At 42.4% G+C, this 19,990-nt stretch overlaps 1 protein-coding gene across 1 annotated transcript; it reads left to right on the top strand.

Moving 5' to 3' along the window:
* The first annotated feature begins 232 nt into the window (after nt 1-232).
* gpr142 (G protein-coupled receptor 142) lies at nt 233-19,504 on the top strand. The gene is made up of 3 exons (XM_034107002.2): nt 233-365; nt 14,377-14,531; nt 16,428-19,504. The coding sequence occupies exons 2-3, from the start codon at nt 14,393-14,395 to the stop codon at nt 17,384-17,386; spliced, it is 1,098 nt and encodes a 365-aa protein (XP_033962893.1). The 5' UTR covers nt 233-365; nt 14,377-14,392; the 3' UTR covers nt 17,387-19,504.
* Nucleotides 19,505-19,990: the final 486 nt, after the last annotated feature.

The raw sequence follows: 19,990 nt of genomic DNA, 5'->3' as shown, positions 1-19,990 counted from the left end.
TCCTGTCTCCTCTTGGTACTCTCCTCTTTTTCATTTTCTTCCTCAAGCCACTCACCTCCACAGATCAGCCCCTCCCTCTATCCCGCTCCTCGCCCTCTCCACAGTGTCACTCCCCTCTACCTCCTTTCTCCCCTCTCGCTCCGCTCACTCGTTGCAGTGATGAACCAGCTGCTTGGACTCCACTTCTCCTCCTCCTCCTCCTCCTCTTCCTTCTCCTCCCCTTCCCCGTCCTCCTCCACGTCTCCTCAGCGGGTGTCCAGCAGCGATGTCGGGGACTCTGTAGCAGCATCGGGGGGAAGGACAGAGCAGAGGACCGCTCGGGCTGTAAACCAGGTGGAAAGTCGCTGAGAGAATTGAATGTGAAGGTAAGACTGTGAGAGTGACCATACTAAGCCAAATAAACTATTTCTATTCACTGTTTATGCAGAAATGTCTGATCTACTCTGTTGTAAAAGATTACATGTTTATGTTTCTTGTGCAATCAGCGCTGTTACACATCATTTACTTCAAGAATGGTGCAAGGTACAGTCTTGTTATAAAGTTATTTAGGGAAGCAGGGTGTCTGGACACACTCACTTCAAATTGTTTAAGAATGGACATTGCCTTGAACTCTGTCTTTTATATGGAGAACATTTATTTATCTCAAGTGTTTTCTTGTTATATGACACCCAGTGGAAGTCACGTTTGTCATCATATTAGCCTGTCATTTCTGCCAAATGCACTTCTGGATGATGTCTTCCTAACGAGGATCTTGGCCTTATGGATGAACTTTTAACAGCATCATGATGAAGACATTTATTTGAAGTTCCTACATTAAGATACATCAAAAAGCTGGAGTGCAGCTTCCAAAATAAAAACAAACGTAACTTCTACTTTCTTGGTAAACAACAAGAATGCATCCCTCCTCGTTCCCATGTGAAACACTGATATGTTTGCTGTATGGCCACGCTTGCAGCACCCTTTATCTCCCCAGCGCTGTTGTTTCAGGTGCACGGTCCCTTGATGAATTATTAAGAGGACTCAGTGGAGCATGGATAAAGTTCAGTCCAGCTTCCTGGGCATTGAACCCCCTGCAGAGCCCCGTCCCATAGCCTCCGGCTGCGTCTAAACCCTGGGAAGAATCTTAATCAGAAACATGCCTCGGCCTCTGATCTGCAGAGCGGTGGATCAGCTGTCCTGGTTAAAGGGACAGTTCTCATGTTTTGTATGAGGACTTATCCATTGTCAGTGTATTGCCTACAGTAGATGGAGGTTGAAACAGCCTAAGTTTGGACTGCTGCCAGGACAGCTCAGAGTAGAACAACAGAAGTGGCATCATATGAAAAATATCACTATGCTCCTCAGTACTTTTTAGCTTCTCACATAACAATGGTAAAACCTAAGTATAACTACAATACCAGGACAAGGACCAGTGTGTGTTTTCTTAACTGCTTCCAGTAAACATTTTAGTCAGAAGTATTGTATGTAGTTTTTAGTCTTTCATTGTCTAAAGAAATTAGGTTAGGGTTTGTTTTTGGACCAGGGTAACAGTTTTATAGTAAAATGTCCAATGATATTTGTATTATTTTAGCTGCTTTGTTTTTTTATAGGAGTAAATTGTATTTTTCTTGGAATGTATAGATTGTTTTTTAGTTGTTTTTATGTTGGTTGTTTAGTGCTTGGTTGTGTTTTCTTGGTACTGTAACAATTAGGAACATTTTTTGTTAAGTGTTGTCATTTTTGCTAGTTTTCCTTGGGATAATCCATAATTAAATTCAATCAGCCAAGCAATGCTGCTGAGCAAATGGGCAGTGGCAAAAACATGTGAGCAACTAAAATAAATCAATATCAGTGTTGATTACATCGCTAAGTAGGTGTATGTTTTTGTTCAAATGTGGTACGTGCAGGATTACCAAAGTCACGCATAACACATAAAAACTGCAAACAGTCTAGTCAACAGTAGAACAGCAACTCCTGTATTCTGCAAGTACTGTTAGTAATAAACTGAATATGGATCATTTCCTCTTACAACCCAATAAAAAAAAATCCAAACTATCCTTATAGAGTTGACTTACTGTGCACTCTAAAAACAAATGCCTTGGCTCAACAAAGAAAATCAACGCAACAGTTTGCATCGATGTTTATTGAGTTAAGACAACTTCTAAGGAAATTGTCTTTAAGCAACAAAGTTATTTGAGTTAGGGGAGAAGGCTTTTCCTCTACAGTCAGAGGTGTTTTTAATTACCACTTACTTAATAATTGGTAGCATAAACACAAGTTTTGAAGTTGATTACTCAAAAGATTAAGTTGTTCCAACTAGTTTTACCACATGATTTAAAAAGGATTTTAAGTTGTATGTACGTAATTACCCTCATTCGAGATACACGTTTTTAAGTTGATTACTCCAAAAATTAAGTTGTTCCAACTTGTTTTACCGCATGATTTAAAAGGAATTTGAAGTTGACAACCATTTATAAATTAAGTTGCTCCAAATATATTGTATTCAATAGTTTTTTTTCTTAGCTTTTTCATGTGTTTGCCTTTTAAAGAAAGAAATTAATTGATTCCACAACAAAAATATTAGGCAATTCACTTTTATTTTGAACTGCAGTTGTTTATTTCAACACATGATGTTTCAATGAGGAGAGACTTCATTTAGTTTGAACATGTATTGACACATGCCATATGATAAGGTGCATGAACACCTGAAGTCACAGCTGACTGCAGTAGAGAGGAGAACCATTTTATAGTGTGGCTGCAGCGCGTTGATTGGCTGCTGGAGAATGAGGTGAAATGTAATAGGTTAAAGAGAACGCCTGTGATGAGCTGATTATATGCAGCTGCGGAGTGAATGTATACACACCCAGTCTTCCTGAAAGAACTTGCACTGAGCTGCATTTAAATCTTAAAAAAAAAGATAAATAACACAAATTTAGATTGCCCCACAAATAATAAATAAACACATTAGCCATATTACCATGGGACACGGGGACACAGCAAATACATGCTGCCATCATAACGAAGTTAGAGGCCTTTGCATTTTTAAAACCAGCGCCAAATATGTAAAATCTGTAAACCTTTTGTAAAACTACAGAAACAAACTCTCAATGGCCGCCAGTCTGCAGATCTCACATCCATTTTACAAAAGATGTAACAAAGATGTTTACACTGCCGACAGTCATTATTTCAAACAGTACGAACACATTTAACGCAGAATGCTTGCTCATTCATTTGTTTCCCTCGACCACGATGGTGGCCATCGTATGGTCAGATCCTGGGAGGACCGGTCACTGATGAAGGTGATATTCAAGTCCTTTTGAAGCACATTAAATAATAGGTTAGCGCATCAGAGATAATGAATTAGGTAACTGCATACTTTTTAAACTGTCCCTCTTAGCGAATTCAGAGCCATTATTACCAGCTGCTAAAGCAACGCTGCTATTGTTTTCACCTATTGAGTCTGCATGTGTGTGTCGTCATGGCAACGTGGTCCTGAAGACACACAGAGGTGCTTTTGAGTACTTTGCCTAGTGTTTAAATGCATGTGGACAGATTTTGTCAATCCCAACTGTGCAAGTGTTAGTGTACCTTCTCATCTTGTTTGCAGGTTCCATACGATACGTGAACGGGTTAAGAGAAGAGCTGAAGCCACTTCTCACATGTTACACAATCCTTTTCCCATGCCATCGCTGTCAACACCTATCCATGCTGAACGTTGCTAAGATATTATTGATTGGGGTGTGGCCAAAAGTGCAATATGCTTCAAAATGTAGCTGACAGAGCAGTGCTTTTGTCCTGTGGATTTTATTTTAAGATTTTTAATTACGTCGCTAAACTCCTTGAAAAGGTCCTCTTCTTTTTCTCCAAGGTACACGACAAGGCAGCGGATGGCTATAGTTCTCTGCGTACTTCAATTGTATTGTGCTATTTTTGAAAAAGGAAAGAAAGAGAAATGACCTAAATGAATATATTCTGAATGGGTGACTGCCAACAACTTGCATTTCAATGACAACTCTAAATAACGATCCTACCTCAAGAAGCATCCTTGATCTGCTTCACGAGATTCATTTTGAATAAAAAGCGATATCACAATAGTAACCAAAGTATTGTTACTCTCACAGCAGCCTCTACTACTTTGTATCCTCTCACAGAACTATTCAGTTCAAAGGCTGCTCATTTTGGTCAAACAGCAATTTGCCCATAGAGTGCAACTACAGGGCTATCTACTGTATTGAATGACAAAAGACGACACTCACCTTAAAATGTCCTTTGTATATTTCTATTAGTCTTAACTGTCGGAACTTGTCCAGGCATGTTAAGTGGGAGTGGACTTGAAATCCTTAACTCAAGATGTAGAACAATTAAGTTATCAAGCCAATTGCATTACTTACTACAACTTGAATTTTGTTTTAAGTCAATTAACGCAGAAATCAGAGTTCAAATTACACACAATATTAAGTTGATGTAATTACCAACATTATTACGTCAACACAACTTATAAATTAATGTTTGCAACTTAAAATGTTTATCTAAATCAATTAACTCACATTTTTATCTTGCAACCATGCATTTAATGAAGTGGAGGTGAAAGGTCGCCTGAATTCGTTGTATGTTCTTTTAGGAGGGAGTCTCCAGAGGATTCCGCCTTTTGACACTTGACTGGAGCAGTACGATACGATTGCCATGTCAAGACCCCTAACTTCCCTTGAGAAAGAAGACTTTTGTGGACTTAATTAAACACCGCTAATGCTCCTTTCCCACTTAAAATCTGTCGCACCCAGGGGACTGAAAATGGCGATTAGACGCAGGAAACTTCCCCGAGAATAAAGTGTGATGAAGAGTAAATAGAGGAGAAAGATAACTCTCCCAGCTTCAAGATTTCATTTGCACTTTCAGGATTAAGGAGGATCTCTGCCGGTATTATAGAAGTGGCTGCAGGAATATTGATTGTTCAGTGTAATTAGTGCTCCCTTCTGCTGTGTTTTTGCTGGCAACTTCACAACCTTCTCATTTATAATGATCATCTTTCTTACCCCTGGTCCAGAGACGAGGCCTGTGAAGAAGCATGTCCTGATTCTGAAAGAGCCAGCGCTATACTCCCTTTCTGGTCTGCTAGCCATTTCCCCCATTTTTTAAAGTAAATCTAAGCAGCATTTGTGTTAGGTCATTTTAGTTTTAGTATTCAGACTAGGCTTTTAGAATTATTTCCTATTTAATCCTTACACAACTGCTTATTTACTCCATGCAGTAGCGATTTAGCAGCTAATAATGCTAACATGCTAGAACATAAAAAAGGAACATTTTACTGTGGCTTTAGGAAACTGAATTATTTTTCTTTTATTCTTTCCTGACACTTTAAACCACTGACCAAGGCTACTGTCACTTTACTGCTTTTTTCAAGCTGCCACATAAGTACGTCTCTAAGGTCAAACATTGTATGTACTGTATGTCTGCTCTAAACCTCCTATGGGAATAGTACTCCTATTAATACTGAATAGGATATCGTATCTCAGCACATGTGATGTTGTTACGTAACCAAGAGTGAAATAGGAGAACGTCTTACAGGTAAACAAGGCAGCAAAAAGCACAATAATAACAATTTGGAAACAGATGCTGCAAAATCTAGGCTTACATCTTTTTGCAAATTCTGAAGAAGTGTACTTTTTATGGATTTATTGTAATACTTTGTGCTGAAGGAAACACTCTGACTTTTAATGTAGATAACTGTGACTGGGGTTAAAAAATAAAAGAGGATAAGAATGATCTGTCAACCTGACCTTTTCGTCCAAAGTAAAAGAAGTTCCAAAATTGCTTAAAAATTTACATTTTTTGTACACCTGCAATTCCATGACATATGTCTAAAGTGAAACATCCAGTCAAATAATTTCCATAACATTCCCATTTTTATCCAGTTTTTTTACACATGGTTATACAATAACACGCATATCAGATAAAACAATTCAATTCCACGGTTAACATTAGCATTATTTAAAACATTCGGAACAAACAAGACTGAATTTCACACATTTCAGATAGAACAGCTATGACCTTCATGTGCCTTTGTCTGGTGACGTCAATCAAGGAGCCAGATGTATCAGTTGTTGGATGAGATGTGGTTGTGACACATCTCCTACTCCTGTAGGCCAACTCTAACATGTGAAGACAACAATGCATCATTCTTCCTGATCTCACTTCCCCATCATTCACAAATATATATCATTAACCATTTTCAGGTGGCTGTTCGCTAACTAATGGCCTGAGTATACTTTAAAAAAAATAATCCTGCGATAGTTTGGATTACACAGACCTTTTTCATTTCAACAAAATACCATAGGCTACTTAATTTTGCCATTTCTGTTGAACTGATTGCTTTCACTACATGACTTTCTGCTATTTTATTGTGAAATGAAATCAGCCAAACACTAGGATATTCTTTCAATTTTATGATCACATTCCAGCTAAAAGTCGTAAAATGCTCAGGTCATATAATCACATGCAGGGATTTTGCACAAATAGCCTTTACTATCACAGTGATTAAATATGACCAACTGTTCGAAGTAGTGATTGCCCCGCTCACATAATGAGGTCAGCTTCACCTATTGGGTGTTTCATGGCTCCACGATGATGTTGACGTTGGTTAAGCATCCACAAATGGTTTGCCAGTGAAAGCTTAAGAGATAACACAGTCCAAATACAGCTTCATGGATGAGTGAAGTAAATTAGGAGAGTAGGCAGTGGAGAGACAGACAGAGAAAAACAGGATGGATGGCTAGCGGGTGAAAAGGTTAGACAGGGAGACGGGACGATAATGACTCCTGGAAGGATGGAGGGGGACAGGGTCATCGCTGTCAGCCCATCTGCTGTTGTGCACCTGCAGTTTAATTGACTGAGTCCACATTTACCCACTTTTTGTTTTCCACAGTTTGTGTCAGAAAAACAGCAACAGCTCCGTAAAGCAAACATGAATCACGCCACTTATAGTCAAATGCAAGATGCAGAAATAAAAAGCAGGTCATCATCTGCAAAGGTTTGACACTTGATATTGTTGGGTTTCTGTAAATAGTATTATGAAGATTGAAAACCAGCTTCTGTTATGATTAGGCCCTACATTCATTAAATTGAATTAAATATTTCACACAGTATATACAAGGTTTATATATTGATAGTTTTCTTAAACAAGTCTGACCTATTGTCAATGATGAATTGATATTGAATTGTATTTACGTAAATGAAAATTTATCTAAAGACAAGTTGTATTTTAGAGAGTATTTTAGTGTATTTTTAGCTGCTTTATTTCACTTGATTTATGGGACTGCAAGTTAGAGCTGCATCAATAAGTCAAGTAATCCCTCAACAAATAATTCATCATCAATTATTTTGATAATCAATTAATTCTTTGGATAATTTCTCGAGCACAAATGTTAAACCATTTCTTGGTTGCAGCTTCTCGAATGAGAATGATAATTATCTTAATGTTATACACAAAACATATTATTTGGGGTTTAGAGAAAAAATCAACAAGTGAGCACAACAAGAGGCTCTGTGAAACTGAAGTTTCTTCTTATTTGGACACAAATATGAACCGTTTAGTCATAAAATAAAATCATAAGATCATTAGAAATATTTCAGATGAAAATATCCTATTCTGTCTTTTGTTGAGACATTGATTTCTAAGGCATGAAAGCATTTGAAATAAAAATATATTTCCTTTGAACTCAAAATATTCTATTTTCAAGCTTCAAAATCTGTATTTGCTCTACCCAAATCCTAATTCAAATCCATTTTAGTATTACAAAGCAATTGTGTCTTTCTTTTCCTTCTGACAAACCCATTTGTGCTAACTACAGATGAAAAAAAATGTTAAACACAAATGTCTGTTAGGAACTGTGACTCACTGATATGAGGACTCAATTGCACAACCCGGAGACGAAAAGGTTTGAAGAAAAATAAACTTTAATGGATCAAAAACAAAGAAACACTCTTTACAGAGGGAGTGACAAACGGTCACAAAACAAAACGCTCTCATGGAGGATATCACAAAAGGTACTTGGTCTCTCTATGGCTGCTTGGATCTGACTTTTTGACATGACGAACAAGACGAACTGACAACAGACAAGACAGGACAATATATACAAGAGGTAAGTGGGAACAGGTGGAAACAATCAGGGGCGGGGCAGACGCTGACGATGGCGGGAAACAAGAACCAAGGAAGTAAAGGCACCTGGAATGAGACAAGGAGTACAACATAAAACAGGAAGTGAAACAAACAAAACAAACATGAACGTGACAAATACATAACAAACTAACATAATTGACGGGACACAACAGTACCCCCCCTTCTAGGGCCGACTCCCGACGGCCCAGGCTGCTGATCATAGAAGTCATTTATGAGTGTTTTATCCACCACGAAAGTCGAGGAGACCCAGCAACGTTCCTCAGGCCCGTATCCCTCCCAATCGACCAAGAATTAGCGTCCTCAGCCCCGTTTGCGGACCGACAGAAGTTTCCTGACCGTGTACACCGGGCCACCATCAATGATCCGGGGTGGAGGGGGGGGGGGGGGTTTGGAGGGGGGAACCAGAGTGCTCTCTTGAACTGGCTTGAGTTTGCTGACATGAAACGTGGGATGTACCTTCAAGGACCTGGGGAGTTTAAGGCGCACAGAGACAGGGTTAATGATTTTTGAGACTGGGAAAGGACCCACAAACCTCAGTGCCAACTTCTTGGAATGAACATAAAGAGGTAGGTCCTTGGTAGAGAGCCAGACTTTCTGTCCCGGCTTGTAGAGGGGGGCGCACGTCTGTGACGATCCGCCGCTGACTTCATCCGGGTCGAGGTCCGGAGTAGCATCTGCCGAGCACCGGCCCAGACCCGCTGACAGCGTCGAACCATAGCGTGCGCGGATGACACCTTGACTTCTTCTTCATTGGCAGGGAAGAGAGGGGGCTGATATCCGTTCGCACACTGGAACGGGGAGAGACCAGTGGCAGCCGATAGAAGAGTGTTGTGAGCGTACTCTACCCAGGTCAGATGATCGCTCCAAGTGGATTGCTTCTGGGACACGAGACACCTGAGGCAGGTTTTGAGGTCCTGATTCAGGCATTCTGTCTGACCGTTGGACTGCGGGTGATAACCGGAGGACAAGCTGATGGTGGCACCGAGGAGCTGGCAAAACTCCTTCCAGAAGATGGAAGTGAACTTAGGACCTCTGTCTGAAACTATGTCGCTGGGAAAACCATGAATTCTGAACACATGAGTAAGCATGACCTCTGCCGTTTTCTTGGCAGAGGGAAGTTTGAGCAGAGGAATGAAATGTACCATCTTTGAGAACCGATCCATCACTGTAAGGACGGTAGTGTTACCTTTGGAAGGGGGGAATCCAGTCACAAAGTCCATGGAGATATGCAGCCATGGTCGTTGAGGCACTGGGAGGGGCTGGAGCAGACCCACCTGGGCCTGGGAAGAAGTCTTATTCCGGGCGCACGCTGGACCTCTTTTCTCATGGCCGGCCACCAGAACCGCTGCTTTATGGCAAACATAGTTCGCCGGATCCCCGGATGGCATGTGAGCTTGGACGTGTGAGCCCAGTGAATTACCTGAGAGCGTAAAGACACAGGGACAAACAAACGGTTGTCTGGACACTCACTAGGTGCCGGGTTCACAACATTAGCCTGCTTCACATCTGTTTCTATCTGCCAAGTTACCGACCCAACCATACAGTTTAATGGAAGGATTGATTCAGGTTTCTTGGCATTAGGGACAGGCTCAAAGAGACGAGACAGTGCGTCTGGCTTACGGTTTTGCGTACCGGGTCTAAAGGATAGCGTAAAGTTAAACCTACTAAAGAACAGAGTCCACCGGGCCTGACGTGAATTGAGTCTCTTGACTTTTCGGACATACTCTAGGTTCTTGTGGTCTGTCCACACAACAAACGGTTGCTCCGCCCCTTCGAGCCAGTGTCTCCACTCCTCCAAAGCTGCTTTGACAGCTAGTAACTCCTTGTTCCCCACATCATAGTTCTTTTCAGCTGAGGTCAACTTGCGCGATAGATAAGCGCAGGGGTGCATCCGGTTATCCTTGGAGGACCTCTGGGACAACACAGCCCCTATGCCCTCGTTGGACGCGTCGACCTCAACCATAAACTGTCTCTGCGGATCCGGAATCGTGAGTATGGGTGCCGTGGTGAATCCTTTCTTGAGGCACTGGAAAGCAGACTCGGCCTGGGGGGTCCACTGAAAGGAAACTTTAGAAGAGGTGAGAGCATGTAGAGGAGCGGCTACAGAACTGAAGTTGCGTATAAACTTTCGGTAAAAGTTGGCAAACCCCAGGAACTGTTGGACTCTCTTGCGGCTATCTGGAGTAGGCCAGTCGGTCACCGCACCGACCTTGGACGGATCCATCTGGACCTGATTGGCGGTGATAATGTAGCCCAGGAAAGAGTCAGTGGTTGCATGGAAATCGCACTTCTCAGCTTTCACATACAATTGATTCTCCAGAAGCATCTGGAGGACTTGGCGGACATGCCTGACGTGAGACTGAATATCTGGAGAGAAAATCAGAATATCGTCCAAATACACGAAAACGGACACATTCAAAAATTCTCTCAAAATGTCATTGACCATAGTTTGAAAAACAGCAGGAGCATTGCATAGTCCAAAAGGCATAACCCTGTATTCGTAATGTCCGCTAGGTGTGTTGAACCCCGTTTTCCACTCGTCACCCTCTCTAATCCTGACGAGGTGGTAGGCATTTCTCAGATCGAGCTTGGTGAACACCTTAGCTGACTGAAGTAGTTCAAAAGCTGAAGACATCAGCGGGAGTGGGCGGCGGTTTTTCACCGTAATGTCATTTAATGGGCTGTAGTCAATGCATGTTCTTAGAGACCCATCCTTCTTCCCCACAAAGAAGAATCCTGCGCCCGCAGGTGAAGAAGAGGGACGGATTATCCCCGCTTTCAGTGAGGAGGAGATGTAGTCATCCATGGCCGCCTGCTCTGGTCCTGAGATAGAATATAAGCGCCCCCTAGGGATGGGTGCGCCAGGTAACAGGTCGATGGCACGGTCAAACGGACGATGAGGAGGCAATGATAGTGCTTTGGTTTTGTTAAAAACCTCTTTAATGTCATTGTAGCAAGAGGGGACCTTGGAAAGGTCAGGAAAGTCTGAGCTACTATCAGCCGCTCTAACAGTACGTGGAGCTTTACATGACTGTTCACAATTCTCTCCCCATCCCTTAATTTGTCCTGAACACCAGTCTATATGTGGGTTGTGTGTTTTTAACCAGGGAAACCCCAAAATCAGCGGATGCTGTGCAGAATCGAACAGATGAAATTGCATCATTTCCACATGATTATTGTCAATAGTCACTTGCATGGGTTCTGAACAGTCAGTGACTCTACACATAAGTCTGCCGTCTAGGGCACTGGCATTGACGGGATGTTTGAGCGGAGCAGTCTTAATATTGAGACGTTTCGCTAGACCCCAGTCTTTGAGACTTTCATCAGCCCCAGAGTCAATTAAGGCCCCCATAGTGTGTGTCTGACTATTGGCAGTGATATCTACCTGGGTGAGTGTGCGAGGAGGATAATCAGATGAAATGTTGCTCACCAACGCCGTCCTCATGGTTGGTGAGCATGCCCTTTTCCCGGACATGTTGCCGCAGCATCCCTCCTGCAGGCGGCGCCGTCGTTCCTCTGGAGAAATCCTCGTTCTCCCGAGCTGCATAGGTTCCTCCGGTGCCTGTGGTGGCGCTGTCACTGCTGGGCCTGATGAAGAGGCGAACAAGGAATCCCATGAGGACTGCCTACCCAGAGAGCGCCCCTGGTGGCTGGGAGGTCTTGTTGCGACTCGGCGTCGTTCTCTCTCTCTTTCCCTGATGCGATTGTCAATTCGGAGAGACGTAGAGATTAGTGATTCGAGGTCTTGTGGTAACTCTAATGGAGCCAGGTGATCTTTAATCGTCTCTGAGAGTCCATTGCGGAAGGCATCTATTAATGCTGGAGTGTACCAGCCACTGTCTATGGCTAAGGTACGGAACTCTATGGCATAATCTACTACGGGCCTTGAGTGCTGTTTGAGCTGCATGAGAGCCCGAGTGGCGTCACCGGTAGGTGAGGTAATAACAAATATGCGGCTCATAGTGTCTTTGAATGCTATGAAGGATCTACAGATATTGGAATTTCTAGACCACTCCGCAGTGGCCCATGCGGCAGCTCTGCCGGTTAAGTGGGAGATCATAAACGCTATCTTAGCCTCATCAGATACAAAAGCTGCTGGATTAAGTTGGTAATGTAAATCACACTGGACTAAGAAGGCTCTGCAGTTGCTGGATTCTCCTGAGTATTTCTCCGGTGCTGCCAACCGCAGTGGAACAGGAGAAGCATGATTCACAGCAGGATTGGCATCAGGTGGAGTAGCAGGAATCGGAGCTGTGGGAGCTAACCTGTGAAGTGACGGAGGTCTGGAAACCCTCCTGGCAATCTGAAAGCTCCTTAACTCCTTGGCTAATATTCTTTAGCTGCTCCTGGTGTTGATGGATGACGTTACCCGGACGTTACCCGGACAGGGCAGTCTGCAGCGTCTTGGGGTTGGCTGAGTCCATATTTTGGTCAGTTCATTCTGTTAGGAACCGTGACTCACTGATATGCGGACTCAATTGCACAACCCGGAGACGAAAAGGTTTGAAGAAAAATCAACTTTAATGGATCAAAAACAAAGAAACACTCTTTACTAGTGATGTTACGTATTGCGCTGAGGCTTCGGAGCGTGTGTCGAGTAATCCCCGAAGATTTTTGTGAAGCCTGTACCGAGGCTTGTATCGTTTTGGGCCAGTGACGTCATCGATGACAAACGAAGCCTCGCTGCCTGTCGATACCACGTGACTGCTTCACGAAGCGATTCAGATCGGTTGAACCGGTGAACCACAACGCTCATAATACCCATGGATGTATAATAAGAACATATTACCCCTCCTGTACCCGGGCCCGGGGACACGATGGAATCAAGAGAGCTCAGACCCTCACTCATATAGAGGTCGGAACATGTCATAAGTATAAATGGATACAAGCATAAATAAATGTAGGAATAAAAACATGAATAAATAAATGAATAAATACAGGAAATATGTTGTAGTGTTTTCAGGGAGCTTTAGTGTGTGTGGCTCAGCTGGAAAGCAGTTGACTCATGACCGCAGGGTCCCTGGTTCAACGACTGAACAATACGTATTTGTTGTTGTTTATAAAAGCTACAGCTAAATGAGATAATGTAGTTAATAAATGTATTCTTTGATATGGTTTAGCCTTTCTCAAGCTACAACATGGTTAAATTTACGAATATTATTAAGGAATATAAAACATCTCTTTGCAATGTTTACCAGCCTCCTTAGGCTTTTCAATCACAATCATTAAACTGGAATAAATACAATATTGTTAACATGAAAATATGATTTTATGTTCGTTGTTTAGAGTTGGCTTTACTCATTGGGAACTCGGTATGAGATAGAGCACACTGTTGAGATGTTCAATCTGCCTGTTTTACACACTTTGACCAACAGGGGGGTTTGTGTTCAAATGAAGCCCATAATGAAGCCTCATGAGATGAACCCTTTTGCGAACTAATTGGCTGGAAAACTTCAAAGCTTCATAAGGCTTCATCTCACCATCACTACTCTTTACAGAGGGAGTGACAAAACGGTCACAAAACAAAACGCTCTCATGGAGGATATCACAAAAGGTACTTGGTCTCTCTATGGCTGCTTGGATCTGACTTCTTGGCATGACGAACAAGACAAACTGACAACAGACAATACAGGACAATATATACAAGAGGTAAGTGGGAACAGGTGGAAACAATCAGGGGCGGGGCAGACGCTGACGATGGTGGGAAACAAGAACCAAGGAAGTAAAGGCACCTGGAATGAGACAAGGAGTACAAAATAAAACAGGAAGTGAAACAAACAAAACAAACATGAACGTGACAAATACATAACAAACTAACATAATTGACGGGACACAACAATGTCACATACAGTACAGTATTATTGTTTCACTTTTGATAAAGGCTCAGTAATTTACTAAAACAGTTAAAAAGTGTATTTGATGGGGACTATTTTCAGCGGCGGAATTTCCCACAATTAGTGCTTTAGTTAGTATTGGTGAAAGCAGCAGGTGTATATGGGATTGAAAATGTGTTCATGGTATTCATATAACAACGTCATCCAGTGTGTCTCGTTGATGTGACACAAAACTTATAAACGTTTCATAGGTAGTTTAGGTTATCATAGGATTTATTGAGAATAGGAAAACTACAGAAGATCACAATTATTCGCCAGCTTTCCCTTGTTTCCTGCTTTCCTAATGAAAACACTAACTCTGAGTCTCTGTCTCTACTTATTTCCCAGGGGAAGCACCAAGGTCATGATCGACTGGCCCAATGTGACAGCGTCCAGCCAACAGGAGCTGGGCCTGAAACCTGAGGAGCTGCAGAAGTCCAAATGTGTCCTGGGATTCATCCCTGTCATCTACTACAGTATCCTGCTTTGTGTGGGAGTGCCAGGTATGTCTTATAGTGAGAAATGTTTGCATTGTTTGTTCACCCAAATTAAAGGTCCCCCATTATACTGTTTTTCATCAATATATTATACGTCTCAGATATATACAAAACATGTCTCTGAAGTGTTTGGTTCCAAATACCTAACAGATCATTAATTGCAGCATCCCATAATCCCCTCTGTTTCAGCCCTGTTTTAAAAGGGCTGATTCTGTGTCTCTTACTTTAGATGAAAATAAGGTGCCACTTCCCTCGCCCTTCTCCGAGATAATTGGTTAAAAAAGGAGAAAATGCAGGTGATAAGGTGGGCGGGTGTTACCTTGGTTGGTTATTGGCTAAAATTACACAACCCAACACACAGTTTTTGATACAAACAGATCAGGACAAAAAGAGAACAAATATTTGGTCCTAAAACTTTCAGAATCTCTTTACACAGGGGACACATATTTCTGTATAAAAGACATGACAAAGTGGATTTTGCATCATTGGTGACCGTTAAAGAAAATTCATTTTTTCTTATACCTTGGGGTTTAATACGCCATGGTTTTGAGTCTTCAAAGGCAAGGACGTGTGCTACCACTGCTTTAATATTAGTCCATGAACTCCAGCTATATCTCCTACCAGAAAATGTCTTTTACGTCAAATATCTTATTTTGTAATTTATCTACATTTGAGTCAGAATATTAATTGATTGTTAATGTTGCATTTGCACTGAATCACAATCACAGTGCAGTTCAAATTGCTCCATTGATATCTATTTATAACAGTGGGAACTGCAGAGGACAGAAGAAATCAATACACAAGTGAGTTAGAGGTACATTACAGAGCTCTAATGGACTAGTCACACTGTTGTGGCACATGACCAAGCATGAATGGCTCTTTTCACAGGTTACAAAAATCGAATCATCTCGCAATCAGTGTGTTTGAGTCTATGAGTATTTATCCATTCGTCCGTCGCTCCTGCCAAGTGTCCTTGGAATGTATCTGTTTCAAAATGTATCACCTGATCAAGTGGAAATAAATGTCACATTGATGGACAGCGTTCACCTCGGCATTTTTCTCATTACTGTGCTTCATGCACAAGTCGATGGTGGTGATTTGGCATTGATCCAGCAAAGATTTAGACCAAGTGGTTATCAAAACAAGCCCACGTGTCACCAGTGCATTTTGATGTGTCACTTAATTGTTCCCAAAGGAAAATAAATAGAAACGCCAAAGGGCAAGAGTCAACAGCTGTATGCCTGAAGGGGTCTTAAAAGACGGGTGATTTTACAGATGCTACCGTGAAAATATCCCGCTGACAAGATTTGAAAACCAGATTGCAGATGCTGTGTAAAAAAGATACTGTGTGGCAACAGTACTGCTATGAATGTATGTTTTCCCTACAAATGCACCATTAAAATTAATAATTTCATATGTTTTGCACCATGAAAGAAATTGAGTTATACATATATAATTTTTGTGAAAGAAGACATTTGCAAAAACTTCTAAACAGAGCTAAACAAGCCAAACTGCAGTTATCACATATTTAAGCTAGCATGCTCCTAGCCACAGCTAATCTTGGCTACATTTATTCTGTTTCCTGTTTCGCAAAATTTGAGATAACTTCTAAAGAGAGTTAAAAAAGCCAAACTGCAGTTTAACAACTTACGGTTGCGTGCTACTAGCCAAAGCTAACCTTGGCTACACTTAGTGTTTCCTGTTTTGTGAAATGTCATTAACTTCCAAACAGAGCTAAAAACAAGCCAAACTACAGCTTTAGCTAGCATGCTACTAGCCACAGCTAACCTTGGCTACATTAAATACGTTTCCAGGAGTTGAAAATATAAATATGAGCCATATATTTAAGATCTTAACAACTAATTTTCTACAACTTTTCCATTATGTCTCTGTTTTTTTCAGTCAACATCCTCACAGCCGTGGCTTTATCCAGGCTAGCATCCCGCACTAAGAAAGCTCTGTACTACTACCTTTTGGCCGTGACTGCTTCAGACATTCTCTCCCAACTCTTCATCATCTTTGTGGGCTTCCTGCTTGAGACGGCAGTTTTTCACAGAGACGTCCCCATACTTCTGCTGCACTCCGTCAGCGCTGCAGAGTTTGCTGCAAACCACGCCTCCATCTGGTCCACCGTGCCCCTCACCGTGGACCGGTATGTGGCGCTGTGCCACCCCCTCCTCCACCGCCAGATCAGCTACCCGGCCCGGGCCAGGAAGATCATTGGGGTGGTCCTCGGGTTATCCCTCGTATCGGGTGTGCCCTTTTTCTGGTGGTCGGACATGTGGAGGAATAGCAACCCCCCCACAGCCCTGGACACCGTCCTCATATGGACGCATGTAACTATAATCTACTTCCTGCCCTGCAGCATCTTCTTGTTGCTGAACTCTTTGATAATCCACAAATTGAGGATGAGGCAAAGGCAGCAGCCATGCCAGGAGGAGGGCGGGTCAAAGATTGCGTCTCCGCGGCTACTTGGAAAAACTACTGCCATGCTGCTGGCCATCACATCTGTGTTCTCTGTGCTGTGGGCCCCCAGGACAGTAGTGGTCATCTACCATCTGTACGTGTCCTCAGTTCACCGAGACTGGCGCGTCCACCTGGCCTACGACCTGTCCAACATGCTGGCCATGCTCAACACAGCTGTCAACTTCTTCCTCTACTGCTTCGTCAGTAAGCCTTTCCGGGGAGCAGTGCGGGATGTCTTGCTGCTCAGGGGGGGCCCACTTTATCCTCAGAGGGCTCTGCCTCACCCGCTGGCCCCCACCAATGCCTCCATCTCATCTCTGTACAGTGGGACCAACAAGCGGTCACAGCGGGACTTCACCCCCTTGACACCTCACAGAGCCAAAAAGCCCTCATGACCCCTGTGCCCCCTTCTCTTGATCCAACACACCCATCATCCCACGGTCCCCGAGCACTTCTGACCCCAGGGACGTACACTGCATTCCAGCTACCGTGGACAGCTGCCAGTCAGCCCCGGAGCTTACTCAAAGGGCCTAAAATGAGCTCAAAATAAGTATGTTTTTGGTATTGTACTATGTCACAGGCTGTGTGTCCACGTAAATCAGATAAGATGACAGCTTATTTGTTTTGTTTTTTGATATTATTTTCCATACAGTGTAGTAATGTGATTTTTGATATTGTTACAATAATGCTGAAAAGAATTACGACTTGTTTTCCTTGGGGTTAATTCAATAGCTGGATCCATGATAAGGACACAGCAAAGACAAATGGAAGGGGGAAAGTGATTATTTGCATGCTGCTACAGTAATTGTAATCCATTCTACCCACATTTATCATGTCAAGTGGTTGGTTTTAATCTACTTTAATTGCCCTTCTACAATATCCACTCTGGAAGCAGCCAACAGGGAGAAATAAGAGTTTTTAACTGGCTGCTATTTCTGCAGTTGTGTAAAGATGCTAAATGTCCAAAAGGCAATCCGCCCTGCTGAGCATTGCCAATCGAGCAAAGAAATAGCACTCTGCAGCGCGCTCCCAGGCACAAAAACCCCAGCTGCTAAGGGCTCTGTTTATTTGTCATGAAATGCAACTGGATGGAGCCTTAAATTAAAGCTTGCTGTTTAGGCGGCAGGAGTGAAGACCCTGCTCTTCAAACAGCCCCTCCGCTACATCCCCAACATTGCCTCAGCTCTGGCTAAACAAACCACAGATTAGCCTGATGGTCTGCACAAACACACACATGCGCTCGCAAGAAGGTACACACACACAGTCATGCATGTACAGTACTTGCTCACACACACCGACGTCAGCTTGTACATTTCCATTGGCTTCGACAGGAATTTTTATGTAACATCATCATCATTTTGATGATGTTTGATTATTGTATCAGTGTTGTAAAAATATAAGAGATCTGCACTTAAGCTTCTAACAGCGACTTTGCATGTGATTTTTAGGTTGTGGACAAACTAACTGTATGTATATATTTTTAATTAGATTTATCATGGAGCGGTAACTTGTTCTGTTAACAACTGGGTTTCTAATGGTACCTCATGTTGAGCGTTTTTTCTAAAGTCAGATAAATGCCACTAAGGCTAGATCAAACCACAAACTGACCATAATTAGTATATAAAATAGACAATTGACATACTGTGGAGTCCAGTTGTTGTAAATTATTATTTGTGTTGGTATCTGTCAATGTAAGGATTGCCTTAAACTGAACTTTATAGGCACGATCTCACATGTTCTGCCCAGTATTGTGAAGTAGTGTGGGACCATGGGTTTATTTTCTTACAAATATTGCCTTCGGTGTTCAGAAGGTGTATTCCTGCCTGTGATTACACCCGGTACACATGTTGAGTAAAGCAGGTTCATGTCAAACATCAGTGTTTCCCCGGCTCTCCTCTGCAGGAAAGAACGTCCCAGGGGTCTGAGAGCTGAGTTGACACTAATGTTTGCTCAGCTTGTTCCTCTGAGAACTTAAGATCCAGACATCCAATGACTAAGACCCTTCATCCGGTTCAAACAGATTGGGAACAAAAACGTGTTACATTTATGATAGCTTCTAGCAGGCAACCACAACATTTACAGATCGATATAACTATTGTCAGTCGTCCTAACAAGACATACTGTTAGCTTGAAAAAGACTACAGATTGTTCAATGTTTAAAATGGTTTGAAACTCTCAGAGTTTGAAAGTTCTAAACCTCAACAGCAAATAATCACAATCTCTGCAACCTTTGGTAGCCTTTAGCCTCTGTAAGCTTAATGGTGGTCTCGTGGCCCACTGTACTTTACCTGCTCAGCGCCAAACACAGTTAGAGACTAGCTGGTTAAAAAAAAGTGAAGTATTAAACTGCTAACAGCCGGATACTTTGACCAGAAGGTGGTGGAGACCAAATCAGAGCCAAAAGGAAGATGGTTAAGATTGACGAGATGGACACACACAGTAGGCCTATATACTGTTGCTCCATTCAAAATATGTTGTTAACATGTTACAACTTTATTATGTGAAAAATAGTATGGCTGTTTATCCGCTAGCTTATAGCTTAAGTGGTTAAAAATACTTTAATGTTCAACATATTTGCAATCATTGGTTTCAAAGAACTTCAAAGCTTCATTGAAATCTTTCTGAATCATCCCTACATGTTTGAATGCTTCACTCAACAATGCAGTCTCCAGTAGGCTACAGCACATGCATCTCCCCTGACCACCCATTCAGGTTAAACGTTTCAGATGTAAGCCATCTGCGTGCTCCCATTCCTTTACAGTCCTCATTGTGTTTACTGTAACGGTGAGAGACACAGTGTCCGTTCCTCTGAGGGTCCCTGCGTCAGACTCTCATGTCGCCCCTCCGTCGTCCCACACTGAGTTCTGAGAGTCCGTACGCAGATGTAGATGCAGACGGTTTCTTTGAAGATGTCTCCTGCTGCCTGACAACAGCAGAGGGGGGTGTGAGAGAGTGTGAAGTGACGGCGACCTTACTGGTTAAGACAGTGGGGGGTCAGA

The sequence above is a fragment of the Pseudochaenichthys georgianus genome, chromosome 19 (assembly GCF_902827115.2).
Source record: "Pseudochaenichthys georgianus chromosome 19, fPseGeo1.2, whole genome shotgun sequence".
Taxonomy (NCBI): Eukaryota; Metazoa; Chordata; class Actinopteri; order Perciformes; family Channichthyidae; genus Pseudochaenichthys; species Pseudochaenichthys georgianus.
Note: the sequence above shows the minus strand (reverse complement) of the source record. Positions and strands in the feature narration are given on the sequence as shown.

Excerpts from the sequence above, each read along its gene's own strand:
- gpr142 (XM_034107002.2), top strand. The coding sequence starts at position 14,393 with ATGATCGACTGGCCCAATGTGACAGCGTCCAGCCAACAGGAGCTGGGC. Across the intron at positions 14,532-16,427 it reads GCTTTGTGTGGGAGTGCCAG|TCAACATCCTCACAGCCGTG; the intron begins GTATGTCTTATA and ends TGTTTTTTTCAG.